The sequence below is a fragment of the Jaculus jaculus genome, chromosome 1, assembly GCF_020740685.1.
Source record: "Jaculus jaculus isolate mJacJac1 chromosome 1, mJacJac1.mat.Y.cur, whole genome shotgun sequence".
Lineage (NCBI taxonomy): Eukaryota > Metazoa > Chordata > Mammalia > Rodentia > Dipodidae > Jaculus > Jaculus jaculus.
Window position 1 is genome coordinate 146,424,636 of NC_059102.1, and position 27,285 is coordinate 146,451,920.

Here is a 27,285-nt window from a genome sequence, read left to right on the forward strand (position 1 = left end):
AGGAGAGCAAGTCACCACAGGGGTCCTGATGCTGGCCAAGCCCTGGGGTTTTGGAGGGAGCCCCTCTTCCCCACCCTTTCTTTTGTCCTGGAAAATTGGGGGGTTGCAAGAAAGCTCAGCATCCTGAGACTGTACCCCCACACACACATACACACACGCTGAACCCTCAGCGTCTCACCACCTGTTTAATGGATGTAAATATTTCATGATAGACGGTCTTTGACTACAAATGGGAGCCAGGAGACTGGAGGTTCTGCTGGGGGCACGTAAAGGGCAGCCTATCAGAGGCCTTTGTAGGTGGCAGGAGTCACCCCCAGTCTGGATTCTAACCCCATCACTGCTTTTTACCGCCCCTCCCCCACCAACAGGCATGTCCAGGGTGTGCCTCATTGATTCATCCCCAGGGTGCCCCGAGGTGAGCCCTGTTCTAATCTCTTGTTAGTGATTAGAAAGATTGCCTAAATCCCGTCAAGGTCATGGAGCTGGGAAGGCAACTAGAGAACGTATCTGTGGCCGAAGCTCATGATTACCTACCAGGGGACACAGTCTCCCCGGACTGAACAGCTGACCTCTCTGAGCCTCAGTTTCTTCCTCTTTCAATAAAGACAATAGCACAGGCATGGCCCAGCACTGGTGGGAAGATGTAACCAGCGCAGGCACACTGCGGGCATGCACGCTCATGTGGGGACCTGCTCAACGTGCAGTGGCTGTAATGGACTTGTCACTGTTGTTATTACTCCGGGCTTCCTGTGTTTCTCTGCTTCTCTGGAGTACTCTCTCTCCAGCATTGACCACATCACACCCTGCATTTTCTAATCTGTAGGCAGCAGGTGGTAGAAGCATGCCCAGGGAGTTTAAACTCCTTCAGCAGGAGCAGGTGTGGCTAGATAACCACCAGGGGGCGACCTAGTGGCAGCCAGGCCACCCACTGCCCTCTTAGGCTAGTAAACCCTGCTGAGGCTGGCTGGTCCCTGCAAACAGGTGTGGGCCTGCCCAGGCCATCCAGAGGATGAGCACACTCATCTCCTCCCCCTTGTCAACTCCACTGCCAGAGAGTACAAGAGGAGCCAGGGGGAGCAGTCGTCCTTTCCAGACCCAAGGTACAGAGCCTCACTCTCTCACCCTCCCGTCCTTCATCCTTCTGCAAGGCCGCCCGAGAACTGAATTGTAAATTCCAGGCTGGTGAGGAAGGGGAGAGGGATGAAAGACAAGATAAATGAATAAATAAAAACCTATTGGCTGTAAATGCACAAGGAGAATTAATGGGGATGAGCACTCAGTTGAGGATTCTTGGGCAAGGGCAAAATTTCAATGAGGGCTATAGGGGACTGAGGAAGACCCCTCCCACTTTCTGGAGCCTGCCCCTAGGGACCAGGTGGTAGAAGCTCAGGGCTGTGGAGGAGGAGGGAAGGGCGACAGGGAAGGCTTCTCAACTCCGCACAGGGAGGGCCTTTGTGGCACCCAGGACCCCTCTTACATGGGCACACTGGGTCCTGGGTGGCAGCCCCATGGTGCTTCATGAGAGAGGTCTGTTGCCTGTTGCTTGCCCTCTCCTAGCCCATGAGAGCAAGGTGGAAACCCGGTTCTGTGTGCCTTAGGATCAGAACTCGACCTTCCGAGACTTCAGAGCAAGGCAGTGAGGCGGCAGAAAGAGCGCCCAGCCCTCCTCCAGCCTCCTTACCAGAGTGTGGTCCCAGCATCACCACCACCCCCACACACACACCCCAGCACCAACCTGCTGGAGGGACAGAATCCTGGGTTCTGCCCGGACCTGGGGAGCTACATTCTGCAGGACATTCAGTTTCGAGGTCCCATGTTGTTGACAAAGGACAGAATTTCACAGCCTAAGGAAGAGACCTTGGCTTCTCAAGGAAGAAAGGAAGCAACAGTGGAGTTCTGGGAGAGAGAACTTGGATCGGGACCTGAGGTTCCCTAGGCGGACCTGGACAGGGCTGGGGTCTGCATCTCCCGGCTCAATTTGGGTGGTTCCAGCCAGGCAGCACCCTGTTCCAGTGAGAGCTACCGGCCTGGGAAAAAAATCCCCGTGCGAGGGCTCACATCCTCATATTACCACTCAGGGGCTTCATGATCTGGAACAAGATACCAGTGGAGAGCTCACCTCACCGCTTTCCTGGAGAACAGAGTGGGTTCCGACATCTTCAGGTACTTAGCTATTTGAGCTAGAGTGAGGTTTGACTGTTGTTACACATGCAGTCTCCATCATCTGGGTTGTTCCACATCGAAACGGATAAACATTGAACCTATCATCAAACGAGTCTCTGGAGAGATGGAAGCCTGCAGTATTAGACTGCATGACCTTCCGTGGGGGATGCAACCTCTCCAAGCCTTGTTTGCTCAAGCTGGGGCAAGTAAGAGACTACGGACAGAGACTGCCAGGAGCACCTCGTAGCTGTTCAGTTCACAGCTGTTCTTTTTCATGTGCATGAGTTTGTAGTGTGTGTGGTGTGTGTTTATACGCATGTGAGTAAACATCTATACAAATGCCAGAGCTAAGTGTTCCTCTGCCATTATGCACTTTATTTTTTAAAAATATTTTATTTATTTATTTGGGAGAGAGAGAAAAGAAAGAGAATGGGTGCACCAGGGCCTCTAGCCACTGCAAATGAACTCCAGATGCATGTGCCACCTCATGCATCTGGCCTTACGTGGGTCCTGAGGAATTGGAACTGGGTCCTTTTGGCTTTGTCGGCAAGCACCTTAACTGCTGAGCCATCTCTCCAGCCCCACTTTAGTTTGGGGGAACAGGATCTTTTACTGGACCTGGAGCACACTGATTTGGCTACAGTAGCTGAGCAGAAAGCCCTAGGGATCCCCTTGTCGGGCTTTTACGTAGGTGCTGGGGAATCTGAACTCAGGTCTTCATGTTGTAAGGCAAGCACCTTAACCACTGAACCATCTCCATAGACCTTATGGTGGCTCTTGGTGTCATTTCCAGAGCCACAGGTGTTTGGACTGCGAGCTTCTCGAAGGCAGGCTGCTTTCTCTCTTTGTGCTCCAGCACTTTCCTCTTGCCTCACCCTGTGAAAATGACTGCTGAATGAAAGAATGGATGACAGGAAAGACAGCATGGTCCAGGAAGGCTTCTTGGCGGAGGAGGGACTGATACTGAGCCTTGGAAAGGTCTGGGGCTCGGATCAGGACCCCATTGGAAGTCCTGGCGTCCGTCCACTGCAGCCCCTGTAGTGTGAGTTTTGCCCTTGGTTGAATCCTGGGTTTCTCACGGCTCTGTCATTAAGTCAGTTGCAGTGACTTGGAACTTGTCAGAGTCCTTAGTAACAGCCACTGGCTCTCTGGAAATGCCTGAGGCAGGACCTGGCCCAGAACAAGAATAGATGCCTGTGAAGACATCACGTTGCACAGTGAAGTCTCCTGCTGGGGAGTAGATGAGGAGAGGATGGGACAGCTCTGTCACCTAGCACCAGCCCCACAGAGGTCACATCTGTGCTTCTGACTTTTCTGGTGGGAACAAGTTGGGGCCAGATACCCTGAAGAGGATGACTGTGGTTCAGCAGAGCAGCAGGGACACAAAAGAGCCCCCAAGGGATATTCCTAGAGTGCCAGAGGCTTGAGATTTGATTCATTTATTTTATTATTATTATTTTGGTTTTTCAAGGTGGGGTTTCACTCCAGCTCAGACTGATGTGAAATTCACTCCATGGTCTCAGGGTGGCCCCAAACTCACAGTGACCCTACCTACCTCTGCCTCCTGAGTGAGTGCTGGGATTAAAGGCGTGAGCCACCACACCCAGCTTTGTTTTTTTAAGATAGGATCTTATGTAGCTCAGGCTGGCTTTGAAATCATTATGTGGCTAAAGATGATCTGGAACTCCTGACCCTCCTGCCTCCACCTCTCCTGTGCTGGGATATTACAGGTGTGCACCACCACACCTTTTATGTGAGGTTGGAGATGCAGCCCAAGGCTTTGTGCATGCTAGGGAAGCACTCAACCAGACCCATGTTCCCAGGCCCATGTCCTGAATTGAATATAGTTTCCTTTTGCACCCTCCTTCCCATGTCATCGCAAACTGCCTGGGATCCCAGCTGAGGCAGGCAGTGAATCGGCAGAAGTACAGGCAGGTTCTCCCATGCTGGCTTTGGACTGGGGCAGATGGGAGGGCACGCCCACGTATCTCGTCCATTTGGGTTGTGGGACTTTGAGTATCTCGTGACTCTGAGCCTCAGCTTTCTCATCTGGAAATGGGGGTGATCCTTTCAAACCTCCAAGGACATTTGTGTGAGTGACATGAGATTAGGTATGAGAAGTCCCCAGACACCCAGCTGAAGAATATTTACATTCTGGGATTTAGCTGGAGGAGCAAAAGGAATAAGTAGAAAGAGACCGTAGACAGAAGATGGCCCTGCTGGCAAAGTGGACCAGTTGCATTGGAGGGTAAGGGTGGGGGCTTAGAGATTCCGTGGCCAGGGGCCTGGGTAGAAGGAATGCAGACTACAGAGGGCAGGGGAACATGGATGGTGGTGGTGGAGATTGGACAGGCCATCCTACCTGCTCATAGCCTACAGGAAGCTTCCACAGCCTGTGAGCAGTCGCTGTGTCCTTTGACAGACAACATCCCTGGCTTCCCAAGGTCCTCTAAGGTATGGGGCTGGAAGCCACCCCGCTTCCATCTGGCTCCTAGCTATTCTCTGGGCCGGGAGGGATTAGGGATCTAGGGAGGGGGCATGTAGAGGAGCGTCAAGGCAGAAATGACAACAGAGGCATGGGCATCCTCCACACCATGCTCTCCCCTCCCAGTCTTGGTTGCCCCAGGAGCAAGGTTGCAGTGCCGTCCCCAGCCCACAACCCACGTCCAGGTTTACCTGCCTCTGGCCTGTCAGGGGAAGGGGAGCCCCGTGGCCCTGGAGAATGCTTGGCCACCTCCTGGAGGGGGCGGTGGGAGATGGCAGGTGGTATTGGGTTGGTTCCAGCCCACTGCGATTTGCTGGGTCTGAGTTAGCCTTTAGCAGTGCAGATTTACTCCAAGAACGAGAATGTCTCTGTAGTTCCCAGAGCATAGATACTACTGTCAGGGATGGGGGTGGCAGGGATGTACAGATCTGAAGCAAAATGGTGGGAGAGGAGCCGGGAGCCCCAGGCCCAGCAAAAAGGACCAAAGCCAGGCACACTAGCTTCAGTCTCCCCAACTTTGCAACGGTGTTGTTTACTAGATCAGCGAGTCACGTGGTGCTCCTGGGGGACTGACAGATACATTCTGGGAGTTTGGGAGAACCTCGATCGGCCGCAGACAAATACAGGAGTCCAGTGTTGGTGAGACATTCCCAAGGTATATTTATGCCTGGCTCAGCACTGTGCACTGTTTAAAAGATTAACACTTTTTTTTTTTTGAGACAAAGTTTTATGCATCCCAGACTGATCTTGAATTTCGTATGTAGCTGAGGATGAACTTGATCTCCAGATCCTTTGGTTTTCACCTCCAAAGGGCTGGGATTATAGGCATGTACTACCATGCCTGATTTATGGAGTGAGTGCTGGGGTTGATACCTAGGGCTTTTGTGCATGCTAGACAAGCACTCCACTAACTAAGCCATATCTCCAGCCTAAAACACTTAAAAAATTATTTTATTTATTTGTTTGCAAGCAGAGAGGGGAGGAGTCAATGGGCATGCCAGGGCCTCTTGCCACTGCAAACTAACTGTAGACACATATGCCACTTTGTGCGTCTGGCTTTATGTGGGTACCAGGGAATCGAACCCAGGCCTTCAGACTTTTCAAGCAAGTGCCTTTAACTGCAGAGCCATCTCTTCAGCCCCATATTTTTTTTATTGAAATGAAATTCGCCTAATGCAAGCATGAAGTTAACCTCTTAAATTTATTTTGGGAAATTATTAATGTGTGAAGATACATATACAACTTTAAATTGCCTCTCTTTTAAAGTGTGCAATCCAGTGGCAGTTAACATATTCAGAGTTGTGTAAACCGCCTTTGATTCCCAGACATCTCTACATGCTAGGAAAACCCTGTGTGGGGCTGGGGAAAGGCTCGGTGGTTAAAGGCACTTGTTAAAGGGTCTGCTCTTTTCCCAATAGATGATTCTGGCACCTAGGTGGGAATCAGTTGACTATGGATGTGCAAGGTTACTTCTGGACTCCACAGAGGTTTTCTGTGAAGAACTTGACATTGAGTCTTCCAAAATATCCTGTATGGGAAAAATAGATGTTCCTTTATTATACCCATTTTATAGACCAGGAAACCAAGGCTGCAATACTGAGTGGTGGTGTCAAGGTTTGAACTCCAAACCCCTTATCTAACAATGACCAAGACCATCCCACACCCTCACCATTGCCCCTTATTTCCATTTTTTTCTGTCTTCTTCTTTTTCCCTAATGTGTCCTTTAGGCAGGGATGCTTAGTCTGAGTCTCACAGGAGGATGCATGGGGAATGAATGCTATGATCTTTCTCTGGTCCCTGAGCCGCCGCCCAGCTTTACCTGTACTCCTCCCCTCTCCCACTCAGCCAATCATCACTGCCACACACGTACCCCTTGTGTATCATAAATGCTGAATAAGTAGTGGTGACAGAATTTCCCACATTCCAATCCCGGGTGTCATGTAGGAGGAGTCATAGAGATTGTCAAGGGCCAGAGGCTTCCCATTATCTGTAAGCACACTGCAATGGAGCTGACCACTCAGGGGAAGGTAGGTATCTGGAACTGGCCATGCCCCAGGGCCCTGAGACCCACCCGAAACCTTAACAACTCCTAGGCTCTTGTAAAGTCCAAGCCCTGGAGACGGAAGGGTCCCAGCCATCCACTCACACTCTGGATTTGACCTCACATGATAGCATTTGGTGGGACACGTGGGGCATGGGCCCAGAGGTCACCTGTGGCTCTCTGGGGGCTGGAGCTGCTCCCGCAGGGCTGGCAAGGTTAACACATTCGCTTCCTGGCTGGTCCAGGTCAGCCTTCAGGTGTCCCCAGAGGCACCGCTCAGAGCTAGGGGTCACTGGCCCTGGACGACCAAGAGAACACACCCCTCCACAGTTCTCCTATGGTGGCAGTACCATGTCGGGGGGCACTTCCTGGGGCAAGCAGGGTAGGGTGCCACAATGGCTAAAGTCACAGTGGATGGAGCTGGACTGTGTCCACGAAGTGGGGAGCCTGGGAATGCACCCTTCCTTTGCAATGTGCTGGTGCATCTCCCTTGGCACCCTCTCAGCCATTAGCCCACGAGGTGCCTTTGTACCCTGTCAACAAGACTGTGGCACAGATGAGGAAGGGAGGCTCAGAGAAGTGGAGACAACTACAGCCAAAGCCAGGATCCTCCCCAGGGCCTTGACCACTGTCCTCATCCTGCCTTGCTCAGTAGGACCCTGGGCAGTCCCAAAGAGGCCTCACCAGGAGGAAGAAACTGACACTGAATCATGGCCTCCAGATCCAAACTGGAGGGAGGGAGCTCTAGAATTGCCCTCCCATGCGGATAAATGGGCACCCCCCCCCCCCAGCACACACAGTTTGAGTCCTAGGAGACTCTTCTGGTCTCCCCAGCCCCCATTCCATCACCCTTCCATGGCCAAGTCATTTGTCCATTTGACTCCAAGCACCAGCCAGGGAAATAAGTGGAAATGAACCAGGACCTTGCTTGGCCCCTCAGCCACAGCTGCAGGAGGCCGTTGGGCCAAGGTGAAGAGGAGACCAGGGGCCACAGCTCCCCTCCCCACCTCCATTACCAGCTTGCAGTAAGGAGCATCAACAGTGTGGGGGGCAGGGACGGACTACAAGTTCTTGGGGAGTCTCCTCATTCTGGGGGATCAAGAGCTGACAAAGGCAGGTGGTGACAGTGGGAGGCGAAGCCAGCTGCCCCAGAACACCTTGTCTCTGCCTTTACCAACAGCTGTGCAGTGGGCACAGCGCTGGGCCAGCTCCTCTGCCAGGCGTCGAGTTCCCCTCTGCAGTGGCTTCCAGAAACGGGGCGATCTTGCACAAGGCACTTTGCGAAGCTGCCGTGTCTTTCAGCATAACACCCATGCGTGTGTGCACATGCGTGCATGCGAACATGAAGAAGGTTGTAAACTCTCATGCATACTTCCCAGGCAGCCCAGAGGCCTTGTGTGGATCCCAGTGGCTAGCTGTCCAGCCCTCGAGGGGCCTCTTGACTTCAGGGAAATCATAGCTTGTCTTCCCGTAACTGGCTGGTCCTGCTGTCTTAAGGATCTTAATTCTATGTCTTCATCTCAGAGCAACATTTATTGAATGCTTAATGTATACCAACCAAGCCCTTAGCCTAAACCAGCCCACTAAGTTCATTCAAGAGTTTATATTAATACCCCATTTTGACTATGAGGAATGTCAGATTCAGAAGGGTTAAGCTACTTCGTCACACAGATTTTATTTATTTTATTTATTTATTTTGGTTTTTCGCGGTAGGGTCTCAATCTAGCCCAGGCTAGCCTGGAATTCACTATGTAGTCTCAGGGTGACCTCGAACTCATGGCCATCCTTCCACCTCTGCCTCCCGCGCCTGGCTAGGATGACACAGATTTTTAAGGAGAGGGTCTTAGCATTTTCACGCTGGGCTGCCTAGACCCAGCTCTTAACTAGGCTGCGTGGCTGATGAGAGCGACTCTGAGTATTTCAGAAAGCGCTGATAGATGGGGGCGGCTGTCATCTGCGAATGCGCGCGCACAGCCATGTGTACCGGGTGAGCAGAGGCCCCCTCGGGCGGGAGGAGGGGGGCTGGGGAGGAGCGATGGCAATGTTTTCCAGCCCCGTGCTCTCTAAGACTGATGAAGTCTGCTAATCCACTTATTCAATAACTTGCTTATTTCATGTCTGTTTGACAGCAAGCAGGCTCCCACGCGCGGTAGCTCTGCAGCGGCTCTGGGAAAGGCGAGAAGGCCTAGCCTGGGGAGCCCTAGCTGTCCTGCTGGAGAGGAAGTGGCAGAAACTACCCCTGACTATGGACAGTCATGGACCTAAAATTAGAGGGTTCAACAAGCAGTGGGGCGAAGAGGGGGTGTGGGACCTTTGCCAGGGACTTTGGGACTGACTGCCTGGCATTAGGCAGCCCTCCCTGCCCACTTGCCCGGGGTTTCCCAAGGGTTTGGCAGCCTCCTAGCCTAGGGAGAGGAAGAGTAGGTAGGAAATGAGGGGCCAGGAGACAGATTTCCCCCCTCGCCACCACTGACTTCTCGAAGGTGGGAAACTGCCCCACCTTGAGGCTAAAGTAATGGCACTCTGGGGCTTCGTGGAGCCTCAGTGTCCGAGAACTGCCCAGAAGTCTTCAGAGAGGGTGAGAGTGCCTTGTGGGAGAACTGCTACCCCTGTGGGGTGGGTGTGTGCGTCTCTGCAGCCCAGGGGAGAATGCTGTCCTCCTCTGCCCCTCACCTCCTCATGGGAGAGCTCCCCAAAGGCCCCACTGTCGTGGGAAGCAGAGACAACAGAACGGCAGGAGCCTGAGCCAGCCTTCCTCCATGCAGCAGGCCCACGCCCGCTTGCGGTTCTCAGTGTGCTGAGCACAGTGTCTTCAGAACTTGTCACGTCCTCCACACCCAGGCTGCAGCCCAGCCCAGCCATAGCAGACTCTGAGGTGAGCCCAGCCTCTGGATTTATGAAAACTACCCCACATGTGGGCAGAACTTGCAAGTGTGAGCCCCATTGATGGGTTGAAGTCTTCCCTCCTTCCAGCCTTCAACATCTTGGTTTCTTTCATTAGACCAGAGTGGGAGAGAACCCCTTGCATGGCTTCCTCACTCTCAGAGACCTTCCCTCTGTCTGAGCAGCAAGCGCCCTTTCCTGTTTGGCTTAGGGGAGTGAGGGGACCAGCTCCCAGGCTTGGCATGTGACCTCCCACGCCAGTCTTCCATCCTTCACTCCCTGACTCTTATGGTCTCTTCCTAGGAAACCAGCCAGAGTCAGGTTTTCCCAAAGCTGTGAACGGTCAGCTACCTGTGACTCTGGCCTTCTCTTTGTCTTCATCTCCTGTGCGCCCCACTCAGCTCCTGACCAGCCACACACACTGACCTGCCATCCCACAGCACTGTGTACACCTGACCCTATTTGGCCCTTTGCCTGTCTGTCTCAGGCACCTTCCAACCTGGCTGGCCTGGCCTGCAGAAACCAGCTGGGGTCCCTCCTCCCTGGGAGACTTCTATCCCCTACAGGATGCCCTCCAGGACTTGGTGTCTGTGCTGCTCATGGGGACCAAGTTGCCACAGCAACTGCTCTGGTGCCTGGGTTAGCAGAAATCTGATGTTGAGCAAGCATCTGGCTTCTGGGACCCCTGTCCCTTCGTCTGTAATATGAGGGTGGCAACTAGATGACCTCACAGACTGGTGTTTGGTGTTTTGTTTTCTAAAGTAGGGTTTCACTCGAGCCCAGGCTGACCTGGAATTCACTATGTAGTCTCAGGGTGGCCTTGAACTCACGGCGGTCCTCCTACCTCTGCCTCCCGAGTACTGGGACTAAAGGCATGCACCAACACACCTGGTTCCAGTGTCTATTTTTGATCAGTCATCCCAACCTCCCAAACCCATTTGCACCTGAGTCCCCAGCACAGGGCTTTGGTTAGTATGATAGTTTCTTTCCTCACTGCTGTGAAAAAATACCTGACGAAAGCAACTTAAGGGAGGAAGGGTTGATTCTGAGTCACAGTTTGAGGACACAGTTCATCATGGGGAGAAGGCATGGCGGCAGGAGCAGGAGGCCACTGATCCCGTTGTATCAGCAGTCAGGAGACAGAGAGAGATGGATGCTGGTGTTCAGCTCACTTTCTCCTCTTTTTTTAAAAATATGTTTTTATTATTTTTATTTATTTATTTAAAAAGAAGAGATGCAGATATAGAGATAATGGGTGTGCCAGGGTCTCCAGCAGCTACAAACAAACTCCGGACATACGCACCACCTTGTGCATCTGGCTTTATGTGGGTCCTGGGGAATTGAACCTGGGTCCTTTGGCTTTGCAGACAAGCGCCTTAACTGCTAAGCCATCTCTTCCAGTCCACACTTTCTCCTCTCCATGCAGTCTGGGACCCCAGACCATTGGATGGTGCTACTGTCTTCCAGGATGGGTCTTCCTTCTTCCTCAGTTAAACCTTTCTGAAAGTGACCTCATAGACACATCTAGAGGCTTGTCTCCTAGGTTATTCCAAATCCAGTGAAGTTAACAATGAAGATCAGCCTTCACCATTGATCAGTTGGCTGGTTGGTTAGTTAATTGGTTGGGTTGGTTAGAGAGCTTACATGATTGGTTATATGGTTGGTTGTTAGTTGGCTGGTTGGTTAGCTAATTGGTTGGGTTGGTTAGAGAGCTTACGTGATTGGTTATATGGTTGGTTGTTAGTTGGCTGGTTGGTTTCTTTTCCATCTGGAATAGATTTCAGGGCTTAAGGCCCTGGAATATTGTTGTGCGTCCCCTTCCCAGGTGTTTTGATGGGCAGCCACACTTGATCCTGCTTCTGCAGGGTAACTTCTCTCAGATGGCTGGCATGTAGCTGATGAGTGAGTGGACGATTAAATTAATATTACCTTATAAGCCGGGCATGGGGGTGCACATCTTTAACCCCCACACTCAGGAGGCAGAGGTAAGAGGATCGCTGTGAGTTTGAGGCCACCCTGAGAGTATGTAGTGAATTCCAGGTCAGCCTGGGCTAGAGCAAAACCCTACCTTGAAAAAAACAAACAACAACAAAAGTACCTTATGATCCAGCCTCACCACTACCAGCCCCACCAAGGGCTTCACCCACTGAGCAGTGCACCTGTCCGGTTGTGCCACACCCCGTATGACTTCTTCTCTTGGTCACACTGTCTTTCAACTCCCCAGAGCACAGACAGGACAACACCCTAGAGGCTCTAGGCCTGTGGCTCTTCGAAGGAGTGGTCCGCACTTGTTTGGGCACTGTGTCCACTCCTGAGAGTTCCTTCTTGATGCTTAAGACCTGGAGAGGGAACCTGCTTGTTGGGGGGGGGGGGGGGGCTTCCCTTCACTGTGCAACACAGAGCACAGGGCATGGGCCAGGCTCCACCTTGCATTCCCAGAGCACTGTGTGGAGGTCATGCAGACATGCTATTAACCAGAGATGTCTCTGGAGAAAACTGTGGTCAAGTGTTCATCTTGGCAGTAGGAGCAGTGCCAGAGATTTGTCCTCAGGAAGGGCTGTTTACACAGACGCCTGCCACAGGGTGGAGCCTCCAGACAGAGGTGCCCAGCCTGAGGAAGGAAGCAGAGGCTAGAGAGCAGAAATCCCAGTGAGCAGAGGCGAGCTGGGAGAGGGAAGGACAAGCAGGATGAGGATCCAGGCCTTGGACTTGTGGGAAGCCTGGCTCTAAGCCTCATATACCTTGTTGCTTTACACAGTGCACCTAGCACCTAACTGAGGACAAGCTAAGGACCGGAGGCCAAGGAGCTGGTGGTGACCCCAGTAGGGACAGGGCAGGCTGAGGCAAAGCAGGGATCAGACCACCCCACTGCTCAGAGTGCATCACAACTCTTCGGCTATGTCTGTCCCGGGACCTGACTGAGGACTAGTTCTTGTCCCGCTCTTCAGCAAGAAAACCCAGGGCTCCAAAAAGTTGCAGGTACACAGGATGCTCAGGGGCCGGCAGCCCTGCCTTCGCCCCACCCCACGCTGGAACCCTTGCGGCCTGCTTTCCTCTTCCATGATGAAATATTCATGTCAACAGAGTAGGCCCTCTTTGGGAAGGCGGCCTGCATCTAGCTCATGCTTTGCACAGGCTTTTAAAAGAGCAGGACGCTTTTCCTACCCTCTAAGCATTTTCTGAGTTGCCAATCGATAATGCTCTTAACCAGCGCTCTGCAGTGGCTTCCTCCCCCTCTCGTGCCCTACCCTTGGCTCTCACTCTTTTCCTTCCTCCCTGCTCTTCCTCGTTTCCTTCTTCCATCCCTCCTCCTTCCTTTTCTTCCTTTCTTTTTACTTGTGTTTTGTTTTCTCAAGGTAGGGTCCCACTCTAGTCCAGGCTGACCTGGAATTCACTATGGAGTCTCAGGGTGGCCTTGAACTCATGGCGATCCTCCTACCTCTGCCTCCCAAGTGCTGGGATTGAGGGTGTGCGCCACCATGCCTGGCCTTCTCGTTTACTTAAAAAAAAAATTGCACATGCTTGCATATATGTATGTGTATGTTAGGAGGGATGGATGCGTGCCTGGCATGGCACATGTGTAGAGATGAGAAGACAACTTGGGGTGTTGGTCCTCTTGGTCCCCTTGTGTAAGGCAAGGCCTCTCTTGTTGTTTGGCCACTAGGAGGGTCAGTCTAGCTGGCCTACAAGATCCAGGATTCTCCCGACTCTGTCTCATTGCTACAGGCCTGTTGGGATTACAGCAGCGTGCTCCACTTTTGCAGCTGGCTTGACATGGGTGTGGGGATCCTAACTCCAGTCAGCAGCCTTATGGCACAAGCGCTTCTTTTGTTTGTTTGGTTGTTTTCGAGGTAGGGTCTCGCTCTAGCCCAGGCTGACCTGGAATTCACTACGTAGTCTCAGGGTGGCCTCGAACTTCCAGTGATCCTCCTACCTCTGCCTCCCGAGTGCTGGGATTAAAGGTGTGCACCATCATGCCCGGCTATTGGCACAAGCACTTTTAACCACTGAGCCATACCCCCAGACCTTTATTTACTTTAAAAAATGTACGGGGGAGCTGGAGAGATGTCCTGGGGGTTAAATCTCTTGCCTGCAAAGCCTAAGGACCCAGGTTCAATTCCCTAGGATCCACATAAACCAGACTCAAGGTGGTGCATGTGTCTGGAGTTTGTTTGCATTGGCTGGAGGCCTTGGTGCACCTATTCTTTCTCTCTCTCTCACACACAAGTAAATAAAAATAATACATACACACATATATATATATGCATACATATATATACACACACATATATTAGGTAGCCAGGCATAGTGCCGCACGTCTTTAATACCAGCACTCGGGTGGCAGAGGTAGAAGGATATCTGTGAGTTCAAGGCCAGCCTAGGACTACAGACTGAGCTCCAGGTCAGCCTGGGCTACACTGAGACCTTATCTCAAAAAAAAAAAAAAGTGTTGTGCTGTTTGAGTGGTGCGTGCACTCCAAGATGGGGAGTAGGAAGAGGGCAAGCTGCCCAAAGTGTGAGCTCAGAGCTGGGGTGCAGGTGCCAGAGGAGGAGGGGCAGCTGGGCAGAGCACTGTACAGATCAGGAGAGGAAATGTTTGGGGATGACTGTGTTGCTGGGAAAGAAGGGATAGGCTTCTGCTCCTTGAGCCTCCCTCTCACCTTCTTCTAATGAATTAGAAAATGTTTACAACATAATCAGAGAAAACAGAAAAGAAAAGGGTCCCAGAACACAGAAAATGTGGAGCGCATGCCAGAATAGACCGCCAAAGTCTCTAAGAATAGAGTCATCCAGTTTGGGTGGTCTGCCTTTGGTAGTGAGCTCCCTAGGCCGGCATGTATGCAAATGAAAGGGGATCCTTCATCCCCTTCTGAGGCAAGGAGCCCCTGTTTCTGGTTGGTGAGGAGGTACAGTGAGGAAGCATACTCACTGATGTGGGGCCACGGCTCAGTGCCAGGCACGCCTCAGAACTGGAAAGAGTTTCTTACCCCAAACATTCCTGGAAGTCTGGCTGTGGGAAGAATTCACATATGCCCAGGGCAAAGCAGAATGTAGCCTTGCTTTTTATTTTTAAAGACAACTTCAAGTTCTTAGAAAAAAAAAAGATCAACCTTCATGTAGCCAATGCCACCTTCCCCTCGCAGACTCTCTTGGACTTCTTGTCAGTGAGGATAGCCCAGCATCCCCAGGCCCACTGAAGGGCTCCACTGGAGGGGTCTTTTGGGGATGAGAAACATGGAGGAGCTAGGCCTCTGTCCAGCTGCAGACACAACTTCCCGAAGCAGACCAAGGGGTATTAGGGTTGGCATCTTATCAACAGCCATGCCCTGCCTCCCCCGGGCTCACAGTCCTCCCTGATGGCGCTCTCCCTACATCCCCAGGGAAGGCTGCCCCTTGGGAATGTTTACTCAAAGCTGCTGTGGCAGCCACTGCTGAGGAGTGCTATGCAAGGTGGGGAGCTTGGGTGTCCACTCTCCTGGAGTCCCACCTTGAGCTCTGTCCTCCTGGAAGCTGGGCATAGTGGGCAGTGTTCAAATGACAGGCCTCAAAGTGCATTTTCCACTCACTCAGGTAAGAGGCGCTGCTCTGCGGACTGAAGAACGAAAGTGCATACTGCCAGGTTAGGTTCCGACCAGGGCAAGCTTGGGAGGTGGACTAGATCGCTGGGTTCAAGATAGACTTCTGCTCAAGATATACCCATTGAGGTGGCCTAGGGAAGAAAGGCGGTCCCTAAGGTTCTGGGCGGCTTACTGCTAGGATGTACACATTGGGAGGAGGGGTGCGGGGGCTGAGGCCTGGCCTGGGTCACTTGCCTTATAATCTATCAGGGCTAGGAGAACTATTTGTATAGATCAAGAAGAATGTCCCTGGTCAGCTACAGCTCTGGGTCAGTTTCTGCTGGTGTGTGTGTGTGAGAGAGAGAGAGAGAGAGAGAGATGACCTTGCTGTTTCCAGGGCCTCTGCTCCAAGGGAAGCCAAAGGGGCAGGGGCAGGAGAAGAAGTCAGAGGCGGAGAGAGCAAGAGAGATGAGGATCAATGAAACCACAGAAGGAGAAAGAGCAAGACAGAGAGAAGAGCTGAGAAGGGGAGGAGGGAGTTAGGAACGCAGGGCGGCCAGAATTAGAATCAGCTCTGAACAGAATCTCCGTTTCCGCCTTGTTAATAATTCATCCAGGCTGCAACTTTTCTTACCAAGAAATAGGAAATAATTTGTTAGGGTGAATTCCCCCAGCACCGGGAGTTCTTGCTGCTGTTAAGGGAGGACTTGCCCTTCCTCCCAGGCAGCTGGGAGAGCTGAAGACCATGCAGAATTTGAAACTTGGAATGTCAGGGTCACAACTGGTCGGCCCCTGTTGAGTTATTTCCTGAATGGGGAAACTGAGGCATGGATAGTGTCAGATTCCACCCAAGGTCACACATAGAGTTAGGGGCAATGCCAAGTCCTAACTTTATGGCCCAGTGTGCTCACTGTTGATCTAAACACGTGCCTAGATCAGGACATGACCCTCTCAAGTGCAAGGGGAGAGTGGGGCTAGCAAGGCTGCCTTTCCACTTCCTCCATACTTCATCTTTGCTTCACTCCCAATCCCTAAACTTAGCCAGGCATGGTGGCACACACCTTTAATCCCAGCACTCAAGAGGCAGAGGTAGGAGGGTCGCCGTGAGTTCGAGGCCACCCTGAGATTACATAGTGACTTCCAGGTCAGCCTGGGCTACAGTGGAACTCTACCTCAGGGGGGAAAAAAAGTTCCTAAACTTTGTAAGAATATGAGCTGTGCCTGCCCTCATCTTGGCATCCCCCACCCTGGACCACTCCTTGGCAGTCTCCTGCCTTCCTCCTGGAACAAGGCAGCTGCTTCTGGGCCCCCAGTGAGACTGACAACTTGGTAGACAGCTGTTAAACCGTTCCAGGCCTACCCACATGCCTGGGTGGCAAAGAAATGGACTGTCTGTCTCCAGTGATAGGGGAGCGCATGTCTGAGTGGCGTGGGCTGTCAGCAGCTGGGTCCTTTTCCTCTCTGGTGTAGGGCAGTTTCCTGACTCCACTCAGAGCCAGGGCATCAGGTTCCAACCTGGAGATGCACAACCTTGAGATGCTGTTCTGTGTTCACACGTTAATAACATGTGAATGAAAGGAACCCACCTTCTAGTCCGGCAGGGTAACTCACGAGGCGCTGCCTGGGTACCACAGCGCAGTGTTAGTACACGGTGGCCAAGGGAGCCAGCTGTGAACACCCTCCCTGCATGCAGCATCCGCCGGCAGACGCTGTGCAAGGCGCTTGCCCCGCGTTTCTCACTGTGCTCACAACAGCCCGTGACGTCAGCGTGGCCAATCTCGCTGGACTTTTGTTTATTCCACAAAGATTGTCTGAGTCCCCGAAAGGTACCAGGGGCTGAGGCTGCAGTGGGAACAGGTGGAGAAAGTCACTGGGCTGAGATGGAGCTCAGAGCTTCGGGACTCCAGAGCCCGTTTCCTCAAACAGACTTGCGGTTCCAGTGACTCCTAGAAATTGCAGGGAAAATGTATGTGATGGGCACCTGAATTTGGGGGTGGGGGGAGTTACAAGACTTGTAATCAGAGGTATCTGGGATTTTCTATTGTTGGTACTAATTGATACAGTCTCAGGAAAGTCCATCAGTAGGCAGGGGAGATGCTCAGTTGGTAAATTCCCCATCTACTCATTTAGGTGCTGGATTCAGTGAGGTGTTCCTTACAATCTGGGGTAGCGGGGCCAGGCAAAGGGGAGTAGGGCATCAGGGGGTACAAGCATGACAGCCTTAGTTGGATGCTAAGAACTCACATAAAAAAGAAAGGCTGGAAGCCGGGTATGGTGGCGCATGCCTTTAATCCTAACATTCAAGAGGCAGAGGTAGGAGGATCGCTGTGAGTTCGAGGCCACCCTGAGACTACATAGTGAATTCAGGTCATCCTGAGCTAGAGTGAGACCTCACCATGGGGAAAAAAAGAGAAAAGAAAAAAGAAAGGCTGGGCCTGGTGGCATCTGCCTGCCCTCCTTTTACTGGGGGAAATAGACATAGGTGCCTCTCTGGGGCTCACTGAGCAGTCAGTCTGGCCAGTTTGGCAAGTTCCACCATCTCAGAAAAGGTGGACAGTGCCTAAGGAACAACACCCGAGGCTGTGCTCCGTTCCTCTTGCACACACATGTGCAGACACAGCCACATACAAACAAGCAAAAAGAAAGGATAGTTGGTTCAGTGCAGAGACACATAGTCCATTCCCCAGCAGTGAGGTAGGGTTCAGAGGCCTTTGGCTGGGGGTGGGGGCACAGAAGGAAGAGGAGATGTATCGGGGAGAGAAAGGGGATTGTGCTGGCCACAGCTTGGGATTTATTTACTGTGCTCGTTGTTGGCCAAGCTCCCTCGGCAGCAGACATGGAGCTGGTAAATACACAGGCTGATTCATTACTTTCTGACCATCTGCTTCCTAGGGGCCGGGGTGGGGGCCAGCGGGCCCTGCAGGGTGGGCAGCATGATGTCCTCCTCAGCCTGGCCGGTGTCTCCCACCCATGGCAGACCTACTATGTCCATCTTCCCAGTGACAAGCAGGCTGGGGACAGCCAGGGGATTATGGTCCCCAACTACCTCAGGACAGGCTGGGCAGGATAGGGAAAAGTAAGGCTGGAAGGATGGGAAAGGTGACATGTGACTCACAGCAGCTGAGGGTGACAGGAATATTGACAGTTGATATGTGATAACTGAACACTTATGTCATTCCCAAGGGACCAGGCAGTCTAAGGAAAGGCATGACTTCAGTGCTGGATTGATAAGAGCTTTCGAGGTAGGTGAGACAGGCTGGCGCCACTTGGTGTCAGCACACTGAGCAACTGGGCTCATGGGAGAGACCCCAGAGGAAGCCCCCTGGGGACATCCTGGAAAAAGCAAGATCAGAGTCCTCTGTAAGAGCTGCTCCCCCTCTGAGGTCCTTCCATCCCTCCCACTTGGCTCACATGGGGTGAGACTGTGATTAAAAAATGCTACGCTGGGGCTGGGCATGGTGGCGCACACCTTTAATCCCAGCACTCGGGAGGCAGAGATAGGAGGAGTGCCGTGAGTTTGAGGCTACCCTGAGACTACATAGTGAATTCCAGGTCAGCCTGGGCTAGAGTGAGACCCTACCTCAAAAACAAAAAACAAACAAACAAAAAAGCACCACACCGGGATGGAGAGAGAGCTCAGTAGTTCAAGGCACTTGTTTGCAAAGCCTGACCACCTGGGTTTGCAGTACCCACGTAAGCCAGGTGCACAAAGTGGCACATACATCTGGAGTTCATTTGCATTGGCAAGAGGCCCTAGTGTACCATTATCCCTTTCTCCCTCAATGTCTGTCTCTCTCAAATAAATAGCTAAAAGTATTGTTTAAATGTGATAAGGAGGGCTGGAGAGATGGCTTAGTGGTTAAGTTCTTGCCTGTGAAGCCTAAGGACCCCAGTTCGAGGCTCGATTCCCCAGGACCTACGTTAGCCAGATGCACAAGGGGGCGCACCCATCTGGAGTTCGTTTGCAGTGGCTGGAGGCCCTAGTGTGCCCATTCTCAATCTCTCTCTTCCTCTCTCTCTCTGCCTCTTTCTCCATCTGTCACTTTCAAATAAATAAGTAAATGAACATAGAAAATTTTTTTAAATGTCATAAGGAGCTGGGGAGATGGCTGGCTCAGTGGCTAAAGGCACTTGATGGCAAAGCCTGCCTGCACAGGTTTGATTCCCCAGCACCAATGTAAAGTCCAGATGCAAAGTGGTACATGTCTCTGGCATTCATTCACAGTGGTGAAAGATCCTGGCATGCCCAAACACATACAGACATATGAAAATAAATAGGTGAATAATTTTCTACATGCCATAGGCTACCACGCTCAGCAGAGCGACTCACTGTCTTACAGCTATGGGCTGGAAGTTAAAGTGCTGGTGCGTTTGGTTCCTCCTGAGACCTCACTCTTAGCTTGTCTATTGCCACCTCCTCCTATGTCTCTCATGGCCTCTACGTGTGCACCATAATCTTTCTATGGACCCTTTTCCTCTTCTTACAAGGTCCCCAGACAAGCCGGATTAGGGTCCACTGGGAGGCCTCTTTTAAATTAGTCACTCCCTTAATTTTAAAACTATCTTGAGCTAGAGCTTAGCAGTTAAGGTGCTTGCCTGAGAAGCCTAAGGAGCCAGATTCCACTCCCTAGTAAGCCAGAAGCTCAATGTGGCACATGTATGTGGAGTTTATTTGCAGAGGCTGGAGGCCCTGGTGTGCCCACTCTCTCTCTTTCTCAGATAAATGAATAAATAAATAAAAGCATTAAAAAGGACTATCGCAAAATACTGCCCCTCTCAAAGTACTGGGGCTAGTGCAACAACATACGAATCTAGGGTAACAGTTCAGCCCCTAACAAGGCAGTAGGAAACGGAGAGAGAGAGAGCACCTGATTCAAGTCAAGCTATGCCCAGCTCCCACTCCACTGCCCATTGCCCAACCAGAGTTCATTTAGCCCCTGAGTTTCCAAGAGTCCTAGGGATTTAGGAGGCCCACAGGTCAGCTTGCCTTCTCCAGCCCCAGCCGCCTGCTACCTTCTTCTCACCCGTCCTGGTCTCTGTGGCCATTGAGCCTGGGGATCACCGGCCTCTACCATGTTAGGGGCAATAGCACAGGACAAGGTGTGACCTGCCCAGAGCCAGCAGCATGAACAGGAGAAAGGTCCTTCACCTATCATGCTCTCTGGCCGACAGCAGGTTGGGGACCATTGAGACTGTGGAGGGCAAGAGGGGAGGAGGGGGAGGGATAGGGAAAGAGAGGGAAGAGGAAGAGAAGAGAGGAGGTGATAGGGTGAAGAGCATGCTCCACTTCAGAAGCATGCCGTGTTCCCCAGAAGGCCCGAGCCAGTCTTGGCTGCCTTAGACCTCAGTTTCCCCATCTATTCAGCGAGGTGTTGAATTCGATGAGGAGTTCTTTGCAACCGGAAGTAGCAGGGCTTGGCCAAGTGGAGTGGGCCACCACAGGGTACCGAGGACAGAACTATTTTGGTCAAGCGGGGCTTTGTGGATCCTGCATCAGTAAACCCTGGGGCCCGCCTCGCCCACCAAGGGACCCTGGGTGGCCTGAGCACCTGTCCTATACTGTGGAGGATCAAAGCCCATGGCCAGAGGCTGACTGCAGTGTCACTGGTGGGGCTGGCAGCAATGAGTCCACTGCCCAGAGGGAGCTGCCTAGCTCATTAAAGACCAGAAGGTTTTTAACTCTGATCCAAAAGTCATTTTGCCTCTGAGCAAACAGATACCTGAAATATTCATCAAAGGGGCTGTGAGGGAACGATGGGTTGAGGGCACCATGGGGTGTCAGTGATGGGGATTTGTTGTTTTTTTTTTTAATTAATTGACTTCACCATTTAGAGCAGTTTTATGTTTACAGAAGACTAAATAGAAAATACAAGACCCCGGGCAGGGAAAATGGCTCAGTGAGTAAAGTGCTTGCCTCAAAAGCATGAGGACCTGAATTCAGATCTTCAGAACCTATCTAAAAGCCAGATACAGTGGTGAGAGGCTGTAATCCCAGTGCTGGAGAGGCAGGGACAAGATGGTTCTCAGGCCAAATGACTAGCTACTCAAACTGAATAATGAGAGATTGTTTCAAAAAACAATGTGGAGAGCAATTGAGAAAGACATCCAACATTGAACCTCTGGTCTACACACACACACACACGTATTAAAAAATAGATTTATTTTTGGGCTGGAGAGATGGCTTAGCCGTTAAGCGCTTGCCTGTGAAGCCTAAGGACCCCGGTTCTAGGCTCGGTTCCCCAGGTCCCATGTTAGCCAGATGCACAAGGGGGCGCATGCGTCTGGAGTTTGTTTGCAGAGGCTGGAAGCCCTGGCACGCCCATTCTCTCTCTCTCCCTCTATCTGTCTTTCTCATCTGTCTTTCTCTCTGTGTCTGTCGCTCTCAAATAAATAAATAAATAAATAAATAAATAAATAAATAAAAATTTAAAAAAAAATAGATTTATTTTTAAATTTTTAAATATTTTTATTTATTTATTTGCAAGCTGAGAGATACAGACAGAGAGAGACAGAGACACCGAAAGAGAATGGGCGTACCAAGGCCTCCAGCTACTGCAAACAAACTCCAGATACAGGCACCACTTTGTGCATCTGGCTTACATAGGTACTGGGGAATTGAACCCAGGTCATTAGGTTCTGGAAGCAAGCACCTTAACTAACTGAGCCATATCTCTAGCCCAGAAAAATAGAGGATTTCGAACACACACTGTCTTTCTGTCTTCCCCCACCCCACATTATTATCTTATGATTATGCCTCTGACATCTGTGTGGGATAGGCATATAGGCATTTCCTGTTGTGCCTGGGGCTTCCTGACTGCTAGCAGAGGTCTGGGCACAGGGCACAGGGCACAGGGCAGGGCCTGTAGGGCAGGAACTCTCCAGGCCAGCACCCACCTCCCTCCGTCTCCTCTGCAGGAGAACCCTTACCTGTGCAGTAATGAGTGTGATGCGTCCAATCCTGACCTGGCCCACCCACCCCGGCTCATGTTCGACAGGGAGGATGAGGGGCTGGCCACCTACTGGCAGAGTGTCACTTGGAGCCGCTACCCCAGCCCGCTGGAGGCCAACATCACCCTCTCGTGGAACAAGAGCGTGGAGCTGACAGACGATGTGGTGATGACCTTCGAATACGGCCGGCCCACCGTCATGGTCCTCGAGAAGTCCCTGGACAATGGGCGCACGTGGCAGCCTTACCAGTTCTATGCGGAGGACTGCATGGAGGCCTTTGGCATGTCTGCCCGCCGGGCCCGCGACATGTCGTCCTCCAGTGCCCACCGGGTGCTCTGTACGGAGGAGTACTCGCGCTGGGCAGGCTCCAAGAAGGAGAAGCACGTGCGCTTCGAGGTGCGGGACCGCTTTGCCATCTTCGCCGGCCCCGATCTGCGCAACATGGACAACCTGTACACAAGGCTGGAGAGCGCCAAGGGCCTCAAGGAGTTCTTCACCCTCACCGACCTGCGCATGCGGCTGCTGCGCCCGGCCCTGGGCGGCACCTACGTGCAGCGGGAAAACCTCTACAAGTACTTCTACGCCATCTCCAACATCGAGGTCATCGGCAGGTAAGGCCTGGGGGGGGCCCCCCGGGATGTCACCGGGTCCCCGAGACATTGGGGGTGCTTCTTTGTTTGTGTCATGCTGTATTACCTAGCATCTGTCTGTCGCCTGGTTCAAGGGATGGTACCTTGTACCTGGATATCACCCTTTTCCTGGGATGTCCCGCGTGGCTAGCATGTCACCTGGTCCTCAGGACATTGTGTCAGCCAGAATATTCCTTCATTCCTGGAATGCTGGCTGCCGTTTGGTTCTACTGCTATTACCTAATACCTAGATGTCGTCTTGTTGCTGGAATATCATGTGGTTACAAGGATGTCACCTGGCACTGCATTTGGGGACAGGCTGTGACGGCACACAAGATGCGCGAGCTCAGTCATGGGGTAGGGGCTGCTTGTGTGGATGGTAAACGCCTTGGGAGGGTAAGATGGAGCTGGGCATGTAGGCAAGGCTAGGCCAAAACCTAGTATTCATTTCAGGAGGTCCTTCATATACACTGACCTCTTGGATTCTTGTGTTCAAGGCTCCTTAAGACCACTCCAGGCACTGGAGTTCAGTTAGAAAGATTCATGAGGAGCTGGAGAGATGGCTTAGTGGTTAAGGTGCTTGCTGGCTGGCAAAGCCCAAGGACCCAGGTTCGATTCCCCAGTACCCACATAAAGCCAGATGCACAAGGGGGCGCATGCATCTGGAGTTCATTTGCAGTGGCTGGAGGCCCTGGCGTGCCCATTCTCTCTCTCTCTCTCTTTCTCTCTCTCTCTGCCTCTTTCTCTCTCAAATAAATAAATATGTAAATAAAATATTTTTTTACAAAAAGACTCATGAACCAGTTTACCTCACAGTTACGGTTTGTTACAGTGGGAAAATGCAGCCACAGGAGAAAGCACACAGGGCAGGGATCTGGGGGTGCCAGGTGCAGCGTCTGGTTGTTCCATCAGGTGTGTAGGCAGTCCTTAATTCTCCCAGCAACCATGTGACAACAGGTGCAGAGTATCTCCAAGTCAGGGACACGTGCCCATGCCTCGGTGTCTAGAGATTTCATCAGGAACCGATCACCAGGCACAGCTGAGTACCCATGTAGTTAACCTTGGCTAGGAGCTCCAAACCCTCTCGAGGTCAAGCTGATCCTACAGGACCCAAGCCCCTAGCATCAACCATGTCAGGAGCCAAGACTCTCCAGCGCAGCCCCAAACCCCAGGTGAACACAGACACTTAACAGCCTAAGGACTTAGAGGTTATAGGTCACATCCCAGGAGTTGGATCAAGGTAAGATCTTTATTGGAACATGGAGGGTTAGCCATCACTGGCTTGCTAAGTGAACACCCGACTGCACCCCCACACTCTTTGAGGAAAGGGCTGGCTGGTTTCTGCTTACCTCTGGATGGTGCTGGTGCGTAAATGAATTAAAGCTGGTGAATGGCTCATCGTGGTGCCCAGCAGGTAGTCCTTGCTGAAACCAGCATTGGATACAATGAACATCAGTCAAAGGAATGACATGGGAGAGCCCTGAGGGTGTTGGAGCAGAGGCTGCACCCAGGGCCCAGCTGGGACCACACGCCCTGGGCATCTTTTCCACAGCAGGCTTCGTGTTCCCCAATGTATATAACTCCTGACAAGTGGAAAAAAATGCCATTAGTAACATGCTGTGTGTAACATAATCCTATTTTTGTAAAATATCCAATATGCCTGTGTGTGTGATTTCTGCATTTTGAGTAGGACATGGAGAGGCACAGAGTGGCTTTATGGGTGTGGGAAAAGCCAGTAGCCTGTTTGTCCCATTGGCTGGAGTGATGCAGTGAGCGGGGCGGCACTCTTGTGCACAGCTTGTGTCCGATAGTGAGGGTGGATTCCAGTGGGCAGGGGGAAAGGCCTGCCAGTCAGGAAAGAGTCAGGTTCAAGGCTGGCAGAAAGCTGGAAGCAGGTGCATCCACACCTGTGCTTGGGACAGCTGTGATTTCCAACCCTTTCCCATTTGGAGCAGGAGACTCTCTGGAATGTTCTGAAAGCTGCCTGATATATGAGTACTGAAGTTGGGAGCTGGGAGTCTTAGGCTATTACTGCTCACCTCTGTGACCTCCCTCCTTGGGATGCGATTGTCTTGTTGGCACTAGACCGATCCCCACATTTCCCTGTCCCCACAATCTCACCCAGTTTAGCACCTCGGGTGGGATCCAGGGCTCCAGGCTCTCCCAGGACCCTTGCCTGCTTTCTTTCTTTTCTTAGTATTTATTTTTATTTATTTATTAGAGACAGAAAGAGAGACAGAGAGAGAGAATTGATGCGCCAGGGCCTCTAGTCACTGCAAACAAACTCCAGTTGCATGCGCCACCTTGTGCATCTGGCTTCCATGGGACCTGGTGAATAGAACCTGGATCCTTAGGCTTCACAGGCAAGCACCTTAACCACTAAGCCATCTCTCCAACCCCCTAGCCTGTTTTCTGACCTGCCTCTATAGCTAGGGCGTGTCCAAAAGGCCCTGCCTTACACCGTGTGAGGCTGGCTGCAGGCTCACACCTATAACGGTGACAGTTGGAACTGTGTGCACCTTAAGTCCCAGAAGGGTGACAACTATCTCTGATGACCTGGGGTTCAAGCCCCACTCCTCTGCACCCCTCTCTAGTCTTCTATTTTCCATCTGCGATAAGACTAGTGTGCCAGGAATCCACATCGCCCTGGTGAGAGGGCAGGACAGCCCCTGCCTAGTGGCCCAACACTTCTCTTGGCACCCAGCCTTTGTGGGCATGAGGATTGCTGTCGTGGTAGCAAGAGTGTGGCAATCAATTCACAGATCGAGTAAGTACTCTTCTGGCGGACTGGTTGGCAAGAAAGCAACAGCTTGGTTATTGATTAATTAGGTCTGGCTAGATGGCATGTGGGAGGTGTGGGAGCCAACAGAGGTGGTCTCTGATTCTGGGTTCCTGGAGCCTTTTCTGGGGATTCCCTTAGAATTTCTCTCTCCGTGGCTCCTTCCCCTGTGGCCTGCTAGCATGTATTTGCTCCTATAGTAAGACCTTCCTGAGCATTTTTTGGAGGAGGAGGTTCAAAGTAGGGTCTCACTGTAGCCCAAGCTGACCTGGAATTCACTCTGTAGTCTCAGGCTGGCCTTGAACTTATAGCCATCCTCCTACATCTGCCTCCAAAGTGCTGGAATGAAAGACGTGTGCCACCACACTGGGCATTTCTTGTGCCAACACAAGCCCGGGATAGAGCACTGAGCAAGCTGGACCTGACCCTGCCCTGTGGAGTTTGCCTACCAGAGTGGTGCTGCCTTCAGCCGGGCTCATCCAAGGTCAAGCAAGCTTCACAGGGCACCGCGTGCTCTAGTGAGGCACTCATCTCACAGAACCCTCAGCTCCTGCCCCAGCTCTGACTCTCCCGAGCTCAAGGAGTACGTGATGGGACAATGTCTGGCCTCCCGTCCGCAATCCAGAACCATTTGATTCAGTGATGTGGCTCCCTGCTTTGCACACATGTCAGCTGTTCCAACTGCAAGGGGGATCCAGATGGTAGGGGAGGCAGGAGAGGGAGGGCAGAGGCACCTGGCTAGGGGGAGGGGCAGGGCAGAAGGAGATCCCAGAGCCCTGGAGAATGAGGTGCTCCTTCTACAAACTGGGTGGGTGGAGGAAAGAGATGCAAGGCTGCAGCCTCACACAGGGGCAGGCCTGCATGGGTGACTCAAAGTGACAACCCGGTGACCCGCACCCAGAGGCCCATTTCTGAGAGGCAAGAAAAGGGTGGGAGCGATTTGCTCTAAGTCTGTGAGAGGGGAAAAGGATGCCATCAAATCCCACACTCAGCCCTTGCCCTGGGACAAATATCTCTACCCAGAAATCCCTCAGAGGCTCCAAGGAACCTGCTATGCTGGGCCTTTGCCAACCAGAGACCAGAAAGGAATGAGATTCCCCATTCCTAGAGGCATTTTCTAGAGTGCTTAGAGCCAGACTTTATGTCTCACATTGTTGCCCAGGAAAGAGACAAAGCCATTGAGAGGAAGGGGAGCTGCTAGATCCCAGAGGCCTCGCTGGGCCTAGGGCCAGGGTTCAGCTGCTCACCATGAGCTCTGGACCACCCTAGCTGGTTTTCTCCTCCCTCACCCCTGCCCCTCCCTAGCCTCCCTGTCTTCATCCGTAAACGTCCTGTCCCTATTGATCGTCAGTCCGTAACTGGAGATGAACAGAGCATGGGACAAGAATAGAAACCACGGAGGGAGGAGAACCTCTGTGGAGGGCGGGCGGGGTAGGGAGCAGGGACCGATGGAGCCTTCCACGCACCCCAGCCTCTGTCTTTCCCAGCTCTCGCCAACAAACACTGGTGGGAAGCAAATCACAGCACATTACTCTGCTGCTCAACTCCTGGCTGGAGGCTGGGGAGGGCAGCAAAAGAAAGAGTGCACCCTGGGCTGGACAGATGGCTTAGCAGTTAAGGCACTTGCCTGTGAAGCCTAAGGACCCATGTTTGACTCTCCAGATGCCATGTAAGCCAGACGCACAAAGGTGAAGTAAGCACAAGGTCAAACATGACCACTAGGTGGCGCAAGCATCTGGAGTTTGATTGCAGTGGCTGAGGCCCTGGTGTGCCAATATCCTCTCCTCTCCTCTCCTCT

The 27,285-nt window shown here is 52.2% G+C and overlaps 1 protein-coding gene across 9 annotated transcripts in view; it reads left to right on the forward strand.

The window, feature by feature from the left end:
• The window catches only part of Ntng2 (netrin G2), an 82,170-nt gene that overhangs the window by 7,980 nt on the left and 46,905 nt on the right, over positions 1–27,285 (forward strand). For 8 of the 9 annotated variants that reach the window (XM_045159269.1, XM_045159265.1, XM_045159299.1 and 5 more), the window contains exon 3: positions 22,047–22,690. In XM_045159269.1, the coding sequence (XP_045015204.1) occupies positions 22,047–22,690 (644 nt within the window). The remainder of the gene's footprint in view (positions 1–22,046; positions 22,691–27,285) is intronic. The other variant, XM_045159305.1, reaches the window with a different exon arrangement.